Genomic DNA, 21,144 nt, shown 5'->3' with positions numbered 1-21,144 from the left:
CTGCCCAAGTCAGACAAAGCCCAAACCCTGGGAGTCAAATTTCTGCTGCACCAAACCAGTATGTCCTGCCATCTGCTGGAGACAGAGAATACTGGCTTTTTGATGGAGCTGCACCATGACAACTCTCAGTGATGATGTCACAGTAAAAAGGCGTGGCCTCTATCTCCATCTGCTAAGCAGGGGAGAAAACCCACACATCTGAACTGATGTAGCAAGGACAGGAACTAGTTATCAGTGTATTTGCAGCCTACCAGACAGATCCAGTTGTATGGCTCCCTGCATCTCCACTAGGATATTAACATTTTATATCACCCTCCTCACCATTCATTCAGGCCATCCCAATATTTTTTGATTAATCGTTTGCATATGTCATGCTTCTATCTTTTCACATTATGCAAATAAGGATGCTCTATGCTTACCTCATGCCCTCAATTCCGTTAACTGTTGTAGCCTTCAGCACTCAGCCTGGGAGAGAATTCCACACATCCACCATCCTTTCCATCTAGCCCCTCAGTGTCTCCGATGACCCCTCCTTGTTCCACTGAAAAAGGCTTACCTCCTGTGCATCATTAATACCTTTCAGGTATCTGAATGCCTCTATCATATTGCCTCTCTCTTTCCTCTAGTTTCCTTTCATGGGGCTTCTGTGCAAACCCCACCTCATTTTGGTAGCGTCTCTCTGAACCATCTCTGCTCTAAATCTTTCATTAGGTACGGCCTCCAGAATTGGACACAGTGCTCCAAGTAAGGCCTCACCAAGGATTTGTTCAATGATATAATCATTTTTTCCCCCAACTAGTTAAGCCTCTCCCTATGCACGCTTGTATCCCTCCGGCTCTGGCTACCGCATTGGCACCTCATTTTCCTACCTTAAAATCATCTGATATAAGCACTCTGTGTGGCTATAAACATCTATGTCCCACTGTGTACTGCTCCCTCGGATTTCAAACTGCATTTTTAAGTTCTGAAATTTAGCTGCCAAGCAGTCAACCACTCCTTATACTGTCCTCTATTGCAGATCTTAGTCGTCAGCCACAAAAAGACAAACTTTCCCTCCTAATCCCCTCAGCAAAATTGCTCACAGTCTGAACACAACCAGCCTCAGGACAAATTCCTGTGACACTCCTCTCATCAACTCTGAGAATAAACACCATTTACTAACACTCTCTGTCTGTCCCTCAACCAGTTTCTAAACTTGTTCACTACCTTAGGTCCCACCCCATATTTTATTTTATTTTTTTTATCATAGTTATAACAAACCTAAGATTTGTGCCCCAAATTATTTCCTGTAAATTACATTCTGCTTTTACAAACCCTTTTTATGACAAGCAAGGAGTGAGCACTGCATACAGTATACAAGTGATAGAGAGCCTGTTGGGTCATTACTGTTAGTATTTGCAATTTCAGGACTCAAAATATTTTCTCAAGGGGCCAAAGCCAAGTGTCCACGGAAACTTTTTTTTTTTTTTTTTTTTTTTAAAGAGAATGTCAATTCTGCCCAGGCTGACAGCGTTGGCCAGGCTGGGAGCCACTGCCATTTACGAATCCAGAGGCTTCCTCCCAGTCCGTCCTTGCAGATTTAGATAAGATGCTCTCTGCTTTCTATCCATACCTATTTCATGCATGCTGATGGTTTTTCTGCTGCTAGTTTGGCAACTAGTACGATTTTTCCCTTTCTTTTGTATTAACATAATTAAGAGTATTAATACAAATTACTGCCAATCTGCTGGTTGCTAGCTAACAGCTGTGTCCCGAAAGCAGGGCCGTGTACTCTTATCACCTAAGCTCAGCAGAGTTCAGATCAAATCTACGTTTGGTGCTTGAGTAGGTTACTGAATATGAGCCACTCATTACCTGTCTGTAAGGACCCAAGGGAATTTGTCTCCTCCAAGCCTTTTTTCCAAGTCTCCTCACTATTGAAAAACACTTTCCCCGAGAGCGAGCTTTTCGGCAACAAGTTGGCTAAGTTATTCTTTATGGGCTGGGTCACTGCAGGTCTCAGATTACTTACAGTGTGAATAGGTGAGTCTACAAGGGAAGAGAAAATGGAACAAAAACAAAAGCATTAACACTCCTTTCAAAAAATTATAGCAAGCCGTATTTTAGAAGCAGCTGGCAGTGCTCCTAATGAAAGAAGTGTCACTCTTCACCTGTTTAATATGGTTTGCAACACCACCACCATTTATACATGTTTTATTATTTAAGATGTACCATAGGGAAAATTCTAGCAACAGAAGAACAGTTCACAGCTGTTTCACTACTGCATGCGCAGACACTAGAAGTCAATGGAACAACTTTATAATGTACATTCCTTCTCGCAACACATAAGTCTGTACTGTAGAAAGTGCTGCAAGCCTTTTCTGCAGGGTAAACTGTTCCCAGTACTCACTCTGATATACTGTATAAACTCTATCTCCTCCTCCAAGTTTTGCCTCCTCAACTACCACACTTTCCTGTTCTGTTCTGGCCTTGTCTTGGGGGGTAGAGAAAAATCTCATCAGATTTTTCATGTTTCGCGATGGCTGAAGACAGGACTGTGGAGGAATTATACACTAGCTTCTTGCAATGCAGCAAAGCTTTAACAAACCACAAGTTTAGGCTGTCCTCTGTTTCTGAGGTGAGAATGTGGGTCACTCTGGTTTCACTCTGCTTTCTGGATTTCAACCACCCCATGGCATTGCTTGAAGCTTTGATCTCTGTGCTGCTAGAGACAAGAACATTTTTGCTCTGACCTGGAAGTGCTGCTCAAGGTCAATGGGCAGGAATTAGAGCCAAAGAAGTGTTAAAGACGATTTCTTAGACCAAGATGGTAAACTCATGCAGAGTTCTAGAGAAATACAGATCAACCAGATTTTCCGCACTGTTGTTCTTGAGGGGAGGGGCACGAAGGGTTTTAAAGTTTATTCTATATAGTCAAATCGCACATAAAAAGAGAAGACATTTAATAGACTTGAATAACGCAGATAACAACCTATGATTTGCAGGAAGTCTTGCAGCCCTCATGTCATCAATAAAGCTCACAGATGCAGAGCTGTCAGAGTGTGCTGAAAACCTGCACACAGAGCTGGGCTGGTCAGAGCATAAAAATGTCACATTCAATGGCTGTCTCAACACTTGAACAGCATTTAGGTGTAAACATAAGGGTTGTACATTATACAAAAGAATGGCGGTGTTTTAAGACAAATGACAGACCAGAATTCCATAAAACTGTTTTTATGTTACTACACGATGACATATGACACTATGACATATTAGATGTAAAAAAATTCCATAATGAACGAAATTTCTGTAAATTTTGCCAGAAGCCATATAGTCATGATCATAATTGTGCATTATGGTCCCATCTCTGCTTAACAGCAACATGCATAGACAATGGTGGTGTACAACAGAGATGTCCTAAATGCTGACTGTATTGTTGTTCTAAAGAATGTTTAGAAAGGCATACAGTTCTGGCTTTAAAAAATGTTGCGTGCTTGTTTACAATACTATGTGAGAAATGTGAAGTGTATGTGGAGAAGAGGCATAAATGTAGGGGCACACAATGTAAGCTGTGCTCTGAGCCCTTGATCACTGGTGACAAACACTTGTGTTTTATGGCCCCTATTGATCAAGCACAAATATCTGAAAAATATATAATTTTATGATTGTGAGTGTATGCAGGAAACAGGCTGGCATGTTCCCAATTACATATACGCAACAGACTTAAACAAAAGAAAAATGGGAGCTCAAAGGTCTTGAGAGTTTTTCTGAGCTTGTTAAGATTTTTAGGGACAAAAAGTTCAAAAGGATACACTTTTATAGCACATAATTCTAAAAGCTATGATGGTTATTTTGTAGTTAGCGAGCTGCTAAAGGTGATGGTGATGGATGTACACTTGTTGATGGGTGTACACTTGTTAGCTCAGGATGCCAACCTCTTACAAATCATGATCAAACCCCTGGGTATATGATTTAAAGACTCTTTACATTTTCTGCCCATGAAGCTCAGCAAGCTTCCACAAGCCATAGAGTTCAAGGCTGTAAGGGCTATTTCCCTCATTTTTTTAGTACTAGGAATAATCAAAACTATGTGGGCCCCATGCTTGGTGTTGAATACTATGGAGATGGGACTATGATGCCTGGATGCCAGGCATCATAGTCCCATCTCCATAGTGGGTGTGTGTATGTATGTATGTATGTATGTATATATATATATATATATATATATATATATATATATATACACACACACACACACATATATATATATACATATATACATATATATATATTTTTTTTTTTACAGTGGTACAGGGACAATCAATATAACACCTTTGATTTACAAAAGGATCTCACCTATTATTGCCAGCAGGATGTGAACATTTTGGGGCAGGCTGTATCCTGTTTAGATCTGAAATCATGATAATGACAGAAAGAGAGGCAGTTGTAGAGCAGGGCGGCGGATCTAAAACTGTGAAAAGATGCATAGATCCCTTCCAGTATATAACGCTGGCATCCGTGTGCATGGCTATGTAGAGGTTTATGTTTTTAGAAACCAAGACCATGGCACTTGTCCCTCTAGACAACTCTCATAGGCACATAAAAAGCCATTCATCACCCTCTATCAAGTGGCTAATCTTTAGGAGCGTGTTTTGTTGTAATTTTAACTTGTCCAATTTACCCAGCTTTGTGCTTTAGATTAAGGCTTCTTCTGTCTCTCATTTCATTATTTTTAAAGACCTTCCTTAACTCATTACTGAGCACCTGCAATTCACCTATTATTATTCTTAGAGGTGTGTTTACCTTCTGGAGTAGTGTCTGCAGTCTTGGTAAAACTCGGTGTTGTACTTTTGAAAATCTTGGTTCTTTCACCACCCACGACCACTTCTGGTCCGAGGAAAGAAACCAGCACTGCCAAACTGTGCAAGGTGATTGCTACTAGAGGATCACTGGTGTCTCTCAGGCCCAGCAACACCTGTAACAAGAGAAAAATCATTGTTCTGGACTAGGTAAAAACACATGGAACCACCTGCTCAACCAGTCAATCAAAGCTATGTGAGGTCTGGAAGGATGTGAAACTCTCATGTGTTTTAATTAGTGATATAGAAGATAACGCAAATGGAAATTCTGTTTTTATACAGCGTTGTGAGGCAATGTGAATAAGCAAGACAGGTTTCCCTTTCCAGCCACATTCTACGACTTCTGGGCTCTCTCATCAAATCAGCCAGTACCTATTGCCCTAAACACAGAGGGCATGATTTTAAAAAGGTTTTACATGTGTAAATGCACTTTAGTCGAGTAAGTGGGCTTTTAAACATTGCTACAATATATGCCATTGAACTGTCCATAGGATTTATTCACATAACTGTACTTTACTTGAGTAAATGGCTTTTGAAAATTACTCCTACAGTATGTTACATTTACGTGCATAATGCCTTCGAAAATTTCCTCCACATTGTGCAATTTGTATTAATCAGCTGTAAAAAAAAAAAAAAAAAAGCTGATGACAGTAGGATGTCTTAGCGCTAGGCTGATAGTACAATATGGAAGTGGATAGCGAGGCTGCCTTCTCTCACCTGTGGCAGAATGATGGTTTTCAGCTCTTCCTGAGAGAAGAGGTCAGCATAGGCATCAATATGACTGAGCAGCACCATTCGCACATGCTCTTCGTGCACTTTAAACAGCTTCAGGATGATGGGAATCACATGAGCCTGGAACAGGGCTGGGGACAGCAGGCAGTCCACCCGATTCCTCTGGCTAATATCTGAGGAAAGTGCAGATATATGAGACCCAGAGTCAAAGCTCCAAGTAGGACTTCAAAGGGGAATAAAGCACGACTTGTTTAGATTCAGCACTTGTTCAAAGGAAAAGCTGCACGCATCCAGTATGCACAATACAATTCTGAAAGTATCAAAGTCAACAGCAGCATTCCCTGATTCAAGTTAAATGTGTCACTCTAAAGCTACTGTACAGGGAATTATGTGGAACTCACTCTTCCTCACTAACACCAGGGCTAGGACACCACACATGACACTTTAAGTCCCCCAGTGTTAAACACTCTGAATCCTACAAGCCACACAGAATACCACAGGGCCCTTAGCTGGTTCTTACACCACAGAATGTTTGAATTATCATGAAAACAAATTGCAAGAACCAGTTTTGAATGATGGCCTCTTGGCGAGATCTAGATTGGAAGGTCAAAAGACAAAACTCCCTGAAAAAAGGTGAATGGGAAGGAATTCTTGCATTAATAATCATTATAACTCACCAGCCAGTAGATCCTATTTTCCATCTGGTGAAGATTTTATGGAGCAAAGACTGAGGTGTACTGTATGCCCTGAGCCTATGGGCCTTAACAAGGGAAGGGAAAGTGGGTGTTAGATTTTTTGAATGCAGAGTTTGTCTATTTCCTTAAGCTCAATGCAAGTGGTTTTTAGCTATGTGCCAGCATGTGTCATCTTTTGGGGAGGGTGTGGTGGCGTTATTTGTTAAATACCTTTGTGAAGCCCTGGTCACCATACAAGGAAATTATTTGTTTATGGAGCCTACGCAGTTAGTGATATTCTTGAATAATAGGGCTTGCTCTGTCCCTATATCTTGTTACTAGGATGCTGACCAATTTTTCTTTTGCAGTGGTTAGAATTAGTTTGCAGTACTGTGTATTGGTTTAGGGTTGTGTGTGAATAATTTATTTCCTTTGCAATATGTGGGACTGGATTTCCCTCTTGAATGAAGGATTAGCAAACTGACACAGTTCTATTTTTATTTTTGGTGGCCATTTTCTTTGTTTTTGGTTTCAATCTATTATACAGTGGCACAATGATCTACCTATATTTCTTCATGAGAAATATGAGCTTCTTGGAATTAGTTTGTTGAATGCAATTTAAAAAATATATATCCAGGAACACTAACTGCAGCACTTGGCTTCAGCTTTTACATTAAGGACATGAACTATTAACTCCAAGATGGTAAGTGAAGATTATGACTGGTACTAAACCACTTCCACTGACCAAGAAGCTGAGTCTCAGACTTCCATTCATATCTTCTCAGCTTTAAAGCAAGTAACTCAAACACTGGCTTCGGCCTTCGGTATACTGTAAATATTCTGTGAGGCACGAGTCTTCAGCTATGAGAGAATAACACCCCCCCTCCCCCAGTAAGAGTTCTGTCCCAGATATATACCGTGCTTGGGCCGAAGCAGGTGAGGAAGGAAGCTCTTAACAGCTGCTGGCTCGGCAAACACCAGCTGGTTGAGCAGAAGAGGAACTAGCCGGAATGCTATTAAATCCTCCGACAGACCGGCTACTTTGTCCAAGAGAAACCTGCCCGCAGGAAAACAAAGGTCACACTCATCTGGGTTACAAGTCAGTAAAGCCTTGTGATTATTGAACTTAAGAAGTAACCAGTCTAAGGTCAAACACTTTTAAATATTCCTAGTGGCTACATGTTCTATTTCTGCAATGGCCCTGTTGCCAGAATTCCCCCATTATATTATTACACAGTTATGATCACAAGCAGCTCGAACCATGCGAGGTAATCTATAGCATGCAGCTACTCATGGCAGCAACTAACATGGCTGGAGAGGTCCAGTAAAGGAATAGCTTAGAAACAGCATTTTTAATTGATAGTGGATGGATACAGCTTCATGCTCTCTGAATAGCTGACAGCGGTTGCAATGCGTGGGACTTCAAGGTGCTGGTAAGGTGATATGCCTTGCTTTAAGGTGTTTCTGAGCAAGCAGAGCTGGTCACAGCCTCAAAGTCCAGACTGCCTTCTGCTGACACTACACTTCCACAGCGGGGAACTGAACACACACAAACACACATTTACTTCTCGGCCATCTTCACTTACTTGAAAAACTCGTTTTTCTCCTCTTCAGTCTTTAAAGTCAAACTTTTTAAGAAATTCACAACTTCCAGGAAATCAATCCTAGAAAGAAAACAAAACAAAATTCCTAAGCGTCAGTATGTGGAAGGAAAGGTATATCACCAGCACCTCAGAGCTCTTTCCCTATCCTCTCCCCATTAAAAGCAGCTCCATGTCCAGCAACTCATTTCGGTCTGGCCTGGAAGAAGCACCCTCCTAATTTAAAAACTAAAGAGACATAAATTAGCATAAAGCAGGGCGTCTCCACCAGGCCACGCAGCAACAGCTGTTACATTTTCCCAGCTCAGATCCTGGGGATGTGAAAGATATGGAAACAGTGACAGAATTTAAGAATATACAGAGGATGAAATAGTGAGAGAAAAACCTGAGATCAACTGGAGTCTGTGGCACTGCAGCAGGAAAGAAGCTGGGAACTCTAGATGGACCTTGAGATCGTCATCTGCCATTATGTTCAAGTTTCCGTGTTATCTAGTCTTGCCCTGTTCCTCTGCAACAAAGCATTGGGTAATGCCATGTGCATGAAGTGCCTCGCTCTCTTATGGACCAAAGAAGAAAGGTAACACCTCACTCCCTCATGGACTCTGAGCAGCGAAGCACTGGGCAGTTACTACAGGTATACACCGCATCCCTCACTGACACTCAGCAGCGAGTCACTGGGCAGTTACTGCATGTATACACCGTGTCCCTCACGGACCCTCAGCAGCGAGTCACTGGGCAGTTAAGAACATGCCATACTTGGTCAGATCAAGGGTCCATCAAGCCCAGCATCCTGTTTCCAACAGTGGCCAATCCAGGCCATAAGATCCTGGCAAGTACCCAAACACTAAGTCTATTCCATGTTACCATTGCTAGTAATAGCAGTGGCTATTTTCAAAGTCAACTCAAAATTAATATCAGGTAATGGACTTCTCCTCCAAGAACTTATCCAATTCTTTTTTAAAACACAGCTACACTAACTGCACTAACCACATCCTCTGGCAACAAATTCCAGAGTTTAATTGTGCGTTGAGTAAAAAAGAACTTTCTCCGATTAGTTTTAAATGTGTCACACGTTAACTTCATGGAGTGCCCCCTAGTCTTTCTATTATCCGAAAGAGTAAATAACCGATTCACATCTACCTGTTCTAGACCTCTCATGATTTTAAACACCTCTATCATATCCCCCCCTCAGCCGACTCTTCTCCAAGCTGAAAAGTCCTAACCTCTTTAGTCTTTCCTCATAGGGGAGCTGTTCCATTCCCCTTATCATTTTGGTAGCCCTTCTCTGTACCTTCTCCATCGCAATTATATCTTTTTTGAGATGCGGCGACCAGAATTGTACACAGTATTCAAGGTGCGGTCTCACCATGGAGCGATACAGAGGCATTATGACATTTTCCGTTTTATTCACCATTTCCTTTCTAATAATTCCCAACATTCTGTTTGCTTTTTTTGACTGCCGCAGCACACTGAACCGATGATTTCAATGTGTTATCCACTATGACGCCTAGATCTCTTTCTTGGGTTGTAGCACCTAATATGGAACCTAACATTGTGTAACTATAGCATGGGTTATTTTTCCCTATATGCATCACCTTGCACTTATCCACATTAAATTTCATCTGCCATTTTGATGCCCAATTTTCCAGTCTCACAAGGTCTGCCTGCAATTTATCACAATCTGCTTGTGATTTAACTACTCTGAACAATTTTGTATCATCTGCAAATTTGATTATCTCACTCGTCATATTTCTTTCCAGATCATTTATAAATATATTGAAAAGGGTCCCAAATACAGATCCCTGAAGCACTCCACTGCCCACTCCCTTCCACTGAGAAAATTGTCCATTTAATCCTACTCTGTTTCCTGTCTTTTAACCAGTTTGTAATCCACGAAAGGACATCGCCTCCTATCCCATGACTTTTTAGTTTTCGTAGAAGCCTCTCATGAGGAACATTGTCAAACGCCTTCTGAAATTCCAAGTACACTACATCTAGCGGTTCACCTTTATCCACATGTTTATTAACTCCTTCAAAAATGTGAAGCAGATTTGTGAGGCAAGACTTGCCTTGGGTAAAGCCATGCTGACTTTGTTCCATTAAACCATGTCTTTCTATATGTTCTGTGATTTTGATGTTTAGAACACTTTCCACTATTTTTCCTGGCACTGAAGTCAGGCTAACCGGACCCTCAGCAGCGAGGCACTGGGCAGTTACTGCAGGTATGCACCGTGTCCCTCACTCCCTCACGGACCCTCAGCAGCGAGGCACTCGGCAGTTACTGCAGGTATGTACCGTGTCCCTCACTCCCTCACTGATCCTCAGCAGCGAAGCACTGGGCAGTTTCTGCAGGTATACACCGTGACCCTCACTCCTTCATGGACCCTCAGCAGCGAGGCACTGGGCAGTTACTGCAGGTATGTACCGTGTCCCTCACTCCCTCACTGATCCTCAGCAGCGAGGCACTGGGCAGTTTCTGCAGGTATACACCGTGACCCTCACTCCTTCATGGACCCTCAGCAGCGAAGCACTGGGCAGTTACTGCATGTATACACCGTGTCCCTCACAGATCCTATGCTGTGAAACTCTGTTGCACTTTGCTCACCTGAAGAACTCATGGGATAATAAGTTGTGCAGTGATGGTCGGCAGAGAGGATCGGGATTCAGGAGGCAGCTGCACACTGTGTTCTGAAAGCTCAAGACAAGATCTGCAGAAACTAAGACAAGTAGAAAGCAGCTCAATTCATATATGGAACATCAGGCACCAGTTGCACCTTCCCTATGGGTACCTTCATTTTATTTCCATGTCACAATCTTCCCCAGCAATGAGAGGGACCATGGGGATGGGCAACCCTCAATTTCTGTTGCCTCAGCAGATCAAGTATAAATCTAATTATCCAACTTTTATATGTTTGCACTAACACCTAATATTCTTCCAGTTGGTGAAAATGAACAAGAAATTAACTATTTTAGAGAATGAAGGCCTAAGAATATGGCCACAAGAGCAGTAACAGGCAAGCTGATAATTTTGCAGAATGTAACTAGTACTGCTCTATTCAGGTCTGACACATTTTAAGAAATGGTTGCTTGATAACAAGCTGATGTTAAATGTTAGCAAAATCGAGATTTTATTCCTTTCCAGATATGATTTTATGAGCCCTCCTTTTATTAATTTTGAAGGGCCAGATATTATGATCTCCTGACAAGTGTGTAATCTAGGTGTTAATATGGACTCAGCTTTGTCTTTTAAGCCACATTAAAAATGTGATGCGTTCTTGCTTTTTTAAACTACGGCTGCTGAGATCTCTTAAGCCTTACCTGAGTGAAAGTGATTTGCCAATTGTAGCTCATGCCTTGGTAATTGCTACCATTGACTATTGTAACTGGTTATACATTGGCCTGCCTCAGTCTTAGTTAACAGTACTCCAGCCTATTCAGAATGCTGCAACCTAATTAATTACAGGTTGCAGTATTTATGAACATATTACCCTGTTTTTGAACGCCTGCATTGGCTTCCTATTCTTTGGTGAGTAAAGTTTAAAGTTATTCTGTTGGTCTTCAAGTGCATCCATGACCTTGTTCCTGCACATTTTAATTCTATTTTAAAGATCTATCAACCTGTGAGGAATCTATGATCTGCCTCCTGGATACTTTTAGAAGTTCCTTCTGTTCATCGGGTAAGGCTTTGTGAAACAGAGAGGGGTTTTTTTGTGTGTCTGGTCCTTCACTTTGGAATGATTTACCTACGGAATTAAAAACCGAAGATTCTGTACGAATATTTAAGATGTTAAAGGCTTATTTAATTAACAGGCATTTGACAACTAGTCACTGCCCAGTTTTTAAAGTGCTCATACAGGCAGATACAGAAAAACACACAGGAAAGCTGGTGAGCGCCTGCTCTCCCGGCACACGCACAGGCCACTCTCCTGGGCGTGCGATTCAGGAGGGTGGCCTATTCAAATTAGGACCTGCGGTAAAAGGAGCGGCGGCTGTCAGCGGGTTTGACAGCCAACACTCAATTTTGCCAGCGTCGGTTCTCAAACCTGCTGATAGCCACGGGTTCGGAAAACGGACGCCGGCATAATTGAGCGTCCATCTTCCGACCCGCGGGCCTATTTAAACATTTTTTTTTTTCATTTTGGGGCCTCCGAGATAATATCGCTATGATATTAAGTCGAAGGGTGTACAGAAAAGCAGTTTTTACTGCTTTTCTGTACACTTCCCCGGTGCCGGCCAAAATTAACGCCAGCCTTTGGGCAGGCGTTAATTTCTGAAAGTAAAACGTGCGGCTTGGCTTTCAAAGATGCCTTAGGAACATTCTGTTTTGAAGTTATGCTGTTTTATGTAAAATAAGCAGTTTTCCACCTTGTCTTTTTTTTTTTATTTTTATTTTCTATTTATGCAATTTTACATATTTAAACAAGATTATATTCTTGGTTAGAAATACAAAGAAACAGTAGGTAGTAAATTTCACACAAAAAGAGAAAATCATACAGAAATTACAAATTATTGTTTCTTTAGCTTTAGTCCTCAATTTGAGGGGGCAAGATATACACAACCTAAGGAAATTTTTTACTTTAAGAAATTAAAGCCAATCAATGTAGCATTCTAAACCGATTTCTTTTCAAGAGGAACCGGGTACATTATCACAGGGTTCTATGGAGCCCATGGGAGTTTTCCCTGCCAAAAACTGAGACAGCTGAGGGGGCTCATAAAATACATATGAATTACCATTATGCTTTACTAAGCATTTGCAAGGAAACTTAAGGAAAAAAACTCCCCCAATCTGAGTCACCTGTGGCCTCATTAGGAGAAAAGCCTTTCTCCTCTTGAGTTTCTCGGGCTACGTCCAGGAAAACTCTTACATTACATCCTAAAAACTGATCATTTCTATGTCTAAGACAACATTTCAATAACCAATCTCTGTGTGGTTCCAATGTCAAATTCACTATTAAAGTAGCCGGTATTACAAGCTCAGTGTCTGAAGTCTCTAAAAAGGTGGAAATATTCAAGGGCTGGTCAGCGATAGGCACTAAAGATGTTAATCCTCCATTCTGTTCTGTTGATCTCTTTGCTTTTGGAAGGTAAAAAATCTTTGAAATTGGTGGCATTTCATTTTCCCCAACCTGCAGCACTTCCTGGAGATACCTTTTAAAGATATCTCTCGGGGATATTAAAGATATTTGTGGAAAATTTATGAATCTTAAGTTCTTACTTCTAATTGTATTTTCCATCTGCTCCAGTTTCATTGAGATTTCTTCCTTTCTTTTATCATCACAGTTTGAGTTAACTCAATATTTTTAATTTTATCTCTATTAGTCATAATCTGCTGATCCATATCCACTTGTGCATTGCTCACCACTTTAATTTTTTCCTCCATTTCTTTTCCTGTGTCGCTTAAAGATTTAATTTGCGACATAATAGAGACTTTCAGGTCCACTAAAGTCTCCCAGATAGTTTCCAGTGTAAATGCAGCTGGTCTTACCACAGCAGTTGTAAATCTTTCAGGGACGCCTCCTTCAGCTCCAACAGTCTCCCTCAGCAATGTCCCACTCACTTCCCCGATCTGCCCCGATGTCAATATTGGGCTCATGGTCGCAGATTCTCCTTTATCGGACCCTATAGAGCTCTGACGGAGGACTCTTTGGTCCGACGACGGTGCTCCCGACTCCGGAGAACTCCAAACTGCGGCCGGATTCTCGGGTGGGGTTCCTTGTGCAGGGCTCAATGGTGATATCGAGCCAGGGAGAGAGGGTAGCTCATCTTCCCCTCCCCCTCTCTCCAGCGGCTGGGCCTCTGCTGTTCGGTTTGTCCTCACGACGTGCGCGTCCATCGGACCTGGGACTAAGACGTTCGAGGGGGCTATAGGGTATGGCTCACCTCTCGGTTTGCGTTTTCGTCCCATTTTCAGGGAAAAAATGCTGCAGGAAACAACTTTTATTTTCTGTCCGAGGAGCACTAACCGCCGTGCCCTGCTACAGATCGGCCATCTTGAATCCGCCCCTTCCACCTTTTCTAGAGATATGCTTTATGCAGTTTTTTTTAATTTTAATTTATTGTTTTTATTCGTTTTTATTAATGTTTTAGTTCTTATCTATTTTTTATATTGTCAATTTTTAGTCTGGCTTGATTTTGTCTTAGAATGTTAGCACTTCATGTTCTTTAGGATATTTATGATTTATGCTATTATGAATGTTTTTTAGATGGAGGGGATATAAATAAATGAAATGAGAAAGCCTGTCTCTCACCTATTGGAGGGCTACAAAGACTACAAGGAATTTGAATCTGACCTGAAAGAAGAGTGAAGCTACAAGATGACCTGAAATGAAATTATGTCAACATGGAGTAGTACCAATAGTAGGTTTGAGTACATCATACGAAAACAGGCAGCAAGGCTACAGTATTAGTGCAGGTCATAGCTGATGGAGAAGGCTATCACTTACCCTGATCATCCACATACGCCAGCAAACTTTCAACCAACTTTCCAAAGGAAAAAGCATCCCGGGCATGGCCGTGAGTTTCAGGCAGGATCCCAAACTCTGCAGACTAAACAAGTCACCAGCATTACAGTCAGCCTCTGCTGGAGCCATACAGACACAATGGAGTAAGGAATCTACATTGCCCACAGACTTGCAAGTCCCATAGCTAATTTTAACCTGCATGGTTTGCCACAATAATGGAACAAAAAATATACACGGGCTTTTGGTTTCATTATTGCACACCCCTCCCCCCCCGAAAATTTGCTTGCAGAGAATTGTGCCTGCTTTGTGCCAAGTAAATGTACATAATTTTGATTATATCCTTTTCCCATCCCCTATGAATGCCTCTTAATGCAGGCACAAGTACTAGCATTGTATACACCGAGGGTGTGCAATAATCAAAGCTTCCATTTCCATTATTACACTTTAAAAAAAAAAAAAAAAAATTCCCTCGTTAACAGCTTGAATACATTTCTACATCAAATACACACACACACGTTACACCAATTTTGAAAATTACCTCCCCAAAACTACCCCCATACAATTATAGCACAAATTTTTCAGGTAAAGTTTACACATTTTTTGAAAATGCAAAAATGACCCGTTTTAAAATTGCCTGCCCGGGTAATTCTCAAAGACATTTCTGAGGCTAAAACCATGCTTTATGTGCTGAAATGACCTGTTTTAAAATTGTCTGCCCGATACAGAGGTAAACGTATGTTCAGATGTTATGTGTGTACATAAGTTTACCCAGACTGAGCAAGAACAATCTGGGGCAGAGGCATGGAGGGGTCTGACTTATTCACATACTTTCTGCACATAAAGCATGGTTTTAGCCTCAGAAATGTCTTTGAGAATTTCCCTCTATGTGTATAGAAGCTAGAAACAGAGATGCCCACAGTGCTTACAACTGTATTTCAAATGTGCAGAACTAAAGCCACCAAGAAGAGGACAAGGAAAAACTTAGTTTTTCCATTGGCAACTGCTCCCAGATTTCTAAGATTTGAGTTATCTGGTTGAACCTTCTCTCTGTCCATTGAGATTTCCCTTAAATGAGGTACCAGGGCCTCAATAGAGCTGTGTTTCTTCTCTAGCTATCTGCCTTTGCCCTTAAAGCACAGTACAAGGCAGCTCTGGAAGTACAGAAGAGGAAAATGATTTTTAAAAAGCTCTAGTTTTCATCTGAAAACTCACAGTGCTTCATACTGCTCAACAGCTGAGCTACTTGCCTTTGGCTAGCAGGAGAGTTGCCTGCTGGATAGAGACTCTCAGTATCCCAAAAGAGCACTCGACCCAGCATCCTGAACACAATACTCAAATTCAAGTCAAAGGGAGTGCCAAAAAATTAGGAAAAATAAAAATGTTATTTATAATTTTAAAATGCACACAAGTAAAATGCATATGTAATTCTAAAATGCACAAAGTTCAGGCATTAACATCTGCCGCTTCCACACAACTTTAAAAGTGGTTAATTAAATTAAGCAATTCTCCCTTTCTTGGGTTCCCTAAAATATGGAAGGAGAAGTTTAGTCTTACCTGATAATTTACTTTCCTTGAATCATGCTACACCAGATCAGTTATGTAGGTCTCTCCCCCTACTAGCAGATGGAGAGAGAGGACACACTTTCCCTGTATCATCATCACTATTAGTTACCATGGTGCAACTCCAGCACAGTCAGTATTATTATGTCACAGCCATGGAAGAAAAAATTAACCACCAAGTCAAGCTCTTAAAAAACATGTACATAATTTGAAACAATTAAAGGACCCTCCAAAGAAACAATCCTTCCAAACTTTTCTTGGATTAATGAAGAGGAAGAAAAAGGAAAAAAAAAGAGGAAGTGAAAAGTAAGAGGCATCTGGAGGTTTAATCTCTGTAAACAAGAGTACACCGTTTCAAAGACTGCACAGGCCCCATTTCCCGGGAGGGTCATGGATTGGTGTAGCAAGATTCAAGGAAAGGAAATCAGGTAAGACTACATTTCTCTTTCCTTATCATCCTGCTACACCATGCCAGATGTGTGAGAAGTATCCAAGCCCAATTAATCTGGGAGGGGAGGAAGTTAGGGTCACCCTGAGAACACCAGCTCCAAAGGCTGCATGAACATCCCAACTGAAATGTTTAGACAAATAATATAAGGAAGCCCAAATAACTGCCTCCATGGCAAGAGTGGAAGCTCCACTCAAGAAATATGAGTGGTCACTGAGTGTGCCTTAAGAAACTCTGGAAGCTGCCTTCTTTTCAATGAATAAGCAGAATCAAATGCTTTTTTTTTTAAACCATCTAGCCAAAGAGGCTTTAGAAGCTGTTTCACCCTTATGAAGCTCTGCAATGAAAACAATCTTGGCAGATTTCTGGAAAAAAAAATAGACATTGCTAAATACTAAGACGATACTGATGTGCATCCAGTAATTGGAGTGACTACTCTTTACCATGACACTCCCCTCTCATGAATATCATTAGAGACAGTGTCAGATTTAAATGGAACACAGAAACTAGTTTAAGTAAAAGAACTGGTCTACAAGACCTTGAAAACAATGAGAAGACCAGAAAATGATTCTCCGTTTCCAATCAGGACTGAATTAGCCAAGACACATGAGCAATGCCAGCTGATGGCCCCAAAAGGACCCTTCTCTTCCCAGCTCATATAGCTTTTGCTCTACTAAGCATATGCAGGAGTTTCCACATGGGTGCTGCCTTGCCAGCTGCTCAATCTTTTCTCATCTGAACTACTAAACAGACATGTATCCTCTCTCTCTTAGTTTGCGCTTATTTCGTACTATTTCTAGATTTTTTTTTTTTTACTTCAACACTTTTTGGTGTTGCCACAGCAGCCCTTCAACAGCACTTAACCACAAGCAACAAAACACTCTCATTAGCTTCTAGTATTGTGTGCGCAGCAAAAAGATGTCTATCACTGATGGCCACATCATCTGCTATCAGTGTCTGGGGCCTAAACACGACAACCATAAATGTTACCATTGTGGCTGGATGTTGCCGTGAACTCAGAGATCCATAACCTGGAAGATAGAGGAGTTATACAGGTCAGTAAAGAGCCAAAGCCAATTCTCCTCCTAGAGCGAAGCTTCGTTAAACAGTAGCATCTCGAACAGGGCTTCTCCCCTCCCTTCGGTGCAAGCCTTCAAACCTACCACCTCATCGGCATTAAGTGCAGAAGCACCAGACTCAGGAATCTTTTTAATCTTCTACAAGCCCCACAGTGCTCGATGGCACTCAAAAACAAGAGCAGCAATGTGTATGAGTCAGCAGTGTAGTCCGTGGCAAAGAAGCATTCAGAGTTTGCCTCGGACCAGCAAGAGATGGAAAAACAGCAGAAGACACACATGGGCCCTGGCTCAGTGAACCAAATCGAAGGAGGCTACCATGAAGCCCAGGAACTGAAAATAATACAAAGCTCTGGGAGCCCTCTGAGCAAGATATTTCTCTTCCTGACTCACAACTTTGAATACTCTTTCCTGAGTCAGATAGGTTTGGCCTGTTTTGGCATCAAAGGGAGATACCAGGCATTTTGGAATCTGGGAAGAAACAATTTGCTCTTAGCAAAGTTGATTACCCAGCCCAATCCTTCTAAATTTGCGCAACTTTGTTTGACACTGTAAAGACCTTCCTGATGGAACTTGGTCCTGTTAAGCAATTGCCAATGTATGGACAAATCATAATACATTGAAGTTAGGGCTGAGGGAGGATATAATAGAGGTCTACAAAATCATGAAATTACTTGAACAGGTAAATGTGAAATGGTTATTTACTCTTAGATAATATAAGGACTAGGAGGCACTCCATGATGTTAGCAATTAGCACATTAAAAACAAATTGGAGAAAATTCTTTCACTCAACCCACAATTAAGCTCTGGAATTTGTTGCCAGGGAATGTGGTTAAGACAGTTTGTGTAACTAGGTTTAAAAAAAAGATTTGGATAAGTTCCTGGAGGAGAAGTCCATAAAATGTTATTAGTCAACAGGAAATAGTCACTACTTGTTGCCAGCATTAGTAGCATGGGATCTATTTAATGTTTGGGAACTTGCTAGGTACTTGTGACTTGGATTGGCCACTGTTTGAGGAGGATACTAGGCTTGATGGACTCTTGGTCTGACCTAGTATGGCAACTTATGTTCATTCGTTTTGTAAAAAAAGCTACAACCACTACCATTACCTTGGAAAGGTTCTTGGAGTCATGGCGAGACCAAAAACGGGAGCACTCCGAACTGAAACAGCTTTTCTGGATACAAAAAAATGAAGGAACTCATATGATCCTCCCAGACGAGAATATAGAAGTAAGCCTCCAACAGATTGCAAAGAGAGAAATTTATCCTGCCACACAGTCACTAATATGGACCAGTGTTTCCATACTGAAATGAGAAATGAAAAGATAGTAAAATTGGTTCTTACCTGCTAATTTTCATTCCTGTAGTACCACAGATCAGTCCAAACTCCTGGTTTTGCCTCCCCTCCAGCAGATTAAGGCAGAGAAAGTTTTACTGACACTTAACACAAGATGCCACCTGCATTCCCTCTGTATTGAACGGTACCCAAGCCAGAAATGAAACAAACAAAACCATCACCTTGATTAATCAATCTCCCATGAACGAGCAGTGGGAAGAGGAAACCTGGAACCAAAAACCGTGCCCACACAAAACCCTGCAGAGTAATCATAATAAAACAGACCGAGCAGACTTCACAATTATCCCTTTCCTCAACTGGGCGGACTCTGGACTGATCTGTGGATCTACAAAATTAGCAGGTCCAATTATCCTTTCCCTGTATGTACCCAGCTCAGTCCAGACTCCTGGGATGTACCAAAGTTTCCTTAAACAGGGTGGGACTGTAAGAGTCCCGCTTGAAGCACACTTTCAAAGCCCATGGCCTCTGGGGCCTGGATATCCAAATGGTAATGCCTGGCAAAAGTGTGCAACAATTTTCAAGTAGCTGCTCTACAGATCTCCTGTGGCAAAACTTGCCGACACTCTGCCCAGGAGGCCGCCTGAGAATGGGTAGAATGCGCCCGTAGACCCTCGGGACAGGGCAACCTTGGCAGATATACATGGCGCTAAAAGCCTCTTTCAACCACCGTGCAATTGTGGCTCTTGATGCCTTATGACCCTTTTTGGCACCATTCCACAGCACAAAAAGATGTTCTAACAAGCGGAAACTGTTAGTGACCTAAAGGTACTGCAACAAAGCTTTACATCTAACCATCTTTACCCTAAGGCTTGTAGGGTCCAAACTTGGGAAGGATGGGAGCTTCACTGACTGATTTAAGTGGAATGATGACACCACCTTCGGCAGAAAGGAAGGAACCGTTTTCAAGGACACGCCCACATCTGAAATTCTCAGAAAGGGCTCCCCTTTGAAGCTTGGAGATTCGGCGAGCCGACCAGATTGCCACCAGGAAGACCATTTTCAAAGTGAGATCCTTCATAGTAGCTCATTTCAGAAGTTTGAACAGAGACGCACACATGCTCTTAAGAACCTTGTAAAGGCTTCAGGAAGGACAAGGCTTCGGAACCAGACGACGCAAATGTTTCGCTCCCTGGAGAAAAAAAACGTACAATGTCCGGATGTGCCGCCAAAGATACCCCTCGAACCTTACCTCGAAGACAGCCCAAAGCCACCACCTGAACCCTGAGGGAATTAAAGGATAAACCTTTTACCAAACCCTCCAGCAAGAATGCCAAAATAAACACCACCAAGGCTCGCACAGGATCCACCTTCTGCCCTGTACACCAGGCCTCAGAAACCATCCATACTCTCACATAGGCCAGGGACATGGAAGTCTTCCTAATCTGCAAGAGGGTATCAATGACCCCCTTCCGAATAACCCTTATTCCTCAATCGCTCCCTCTCAAAATCCAAGCCGCTAAATAAAAGCAATCTGCCTGATTTAAACAAACAGGACCTTGACGCAGTAGGTTCGGTGGATGAGCTAGGTTCATCAAGTCCGCAAACCACGGACGCCTTGGCCACTCTGGTGCCACGAGAATCACGTCGCCTGGATGGACCTCTATGCATTGCAAGATCTTTCCCACTAACGGCCAAGGTGGAAACAGATACAGAAGGACATCCATCGACCAAGGCAGTTCTAAGGCATCTACCCCTTCTGTATCTCTTTCCCTTTGCCGCCTGAAGAAACATGGGGCCATGGCATTATGGAAGGTCACCATTAGATCCACACACAGCATTGCCCCACCTGTGACTGAGGCGGCACATCGCTTCTTCTGACAGCTCCCACTCTCCGGGATCCAGCTGCTACCAGCTCAGAAAATCCACTTGCACGTTGTCCATGCCCGCTATGTGGGAGGCTGCTAACCGCTCTAGATGTTGTTCTGCCCAGCCAATTAAATCCTGGGCTTCTTGAGCCACTTCTTGACTTTTGGTGCCCCCCCCTGTTGGTTGACGTAAGCCACCATTGTTGCATTGTCTGACAAGACTCTCACCGGCCTCCCTCTCACCAAGGCAGAAATGTCTGCAAAGCCAAACGCATGGCTCTCATCTCTAGACGATTAATGGACCACAAAGCTTCCTCCTCAGACCACCACCCTTGCACAGACAGGTTCTGACACACTGCTCCCCACCCGGAGAGACTGTCATCGGTAGTGACGATCATCCAGATCGGGATTTCTAAGTCCACACCTCGTCCCAGACGCCCTGAGCAGCCAAAACCACTGACTCCCTCTGAAGCGGGAATGAGGAGGAAAGAAACTTTTCCATTTTGGCTTATCTTCAGGCAATTTATGAACCTTATTCTCACCGAGAAGCTTGATCATCTCCTCAGAGTCCTTACCAAAAAGAGCAATTTC

General features: G+C 42.2%; 1 protein-coding gene across 2 annotated transcripts in view; it reads right to left on the bottom strand.

Moving 5' to 3' along the window:
- Positions 1-21,144, bottom strand: part of SCYL3 (SCY1 like pseudokinase 3) — a 57,698-nt gene that overhangs the window by 17,176 nt on the left and 19,378 nt on the right. For both annotated transcript variants that reach the window (XM_029618132.1, XM_029618131.1), the window contains exons 4-10: positions 14,289-14,391; positions 10,451-10,562; positions 7,831-7,908; positions 7,162-7,301; positions 5,556-5,743; positions 4,783-4,954; positions 1,855-2,028 (exon numbers count right to left, since the gene is read on the bottom strand). In XM_029618132.1, coding sequence (XP_029473992.1) covers positions 1,855-2,028; positions 4,783-4,954; positions 5,556-5,743; positions 7,162-7,301; positions 7,831-7,908; positions 10,451-10,562; positions 14,289-14,391 — 967 coding nt within the window. The remainder of the gene's footprint in view (positions 1-1,854; positions 2,029-4,782; positions 4,955-5,555; positions 5,744-7,161; positions 7,302-7,830; positions 7,909-10,450; positions 10,563-14,288; positions 14,392-21,144) is intronic.

The sequence above is a fragment of the Rhinatrema bivittatum genome, chromosome 10 (genome assembly GCF_901001135.1).
Source record: "Rhinatrema bivittatum chromosome 10, aRhiBiv1.1, whole genome shotgun sequence".
In the NCBI taxonomy this organism is placed as follows: domain Eukaryota; kingdom Metazoa; phylum Chordata; class Amphibia; order Gymnophiona; family Rhinatrematidae; genus Rhinatrema; species Rhinatrema bivittatum.
This window is presented reverse-complemented; position numbering and strand designations above follow the sequence as displayed.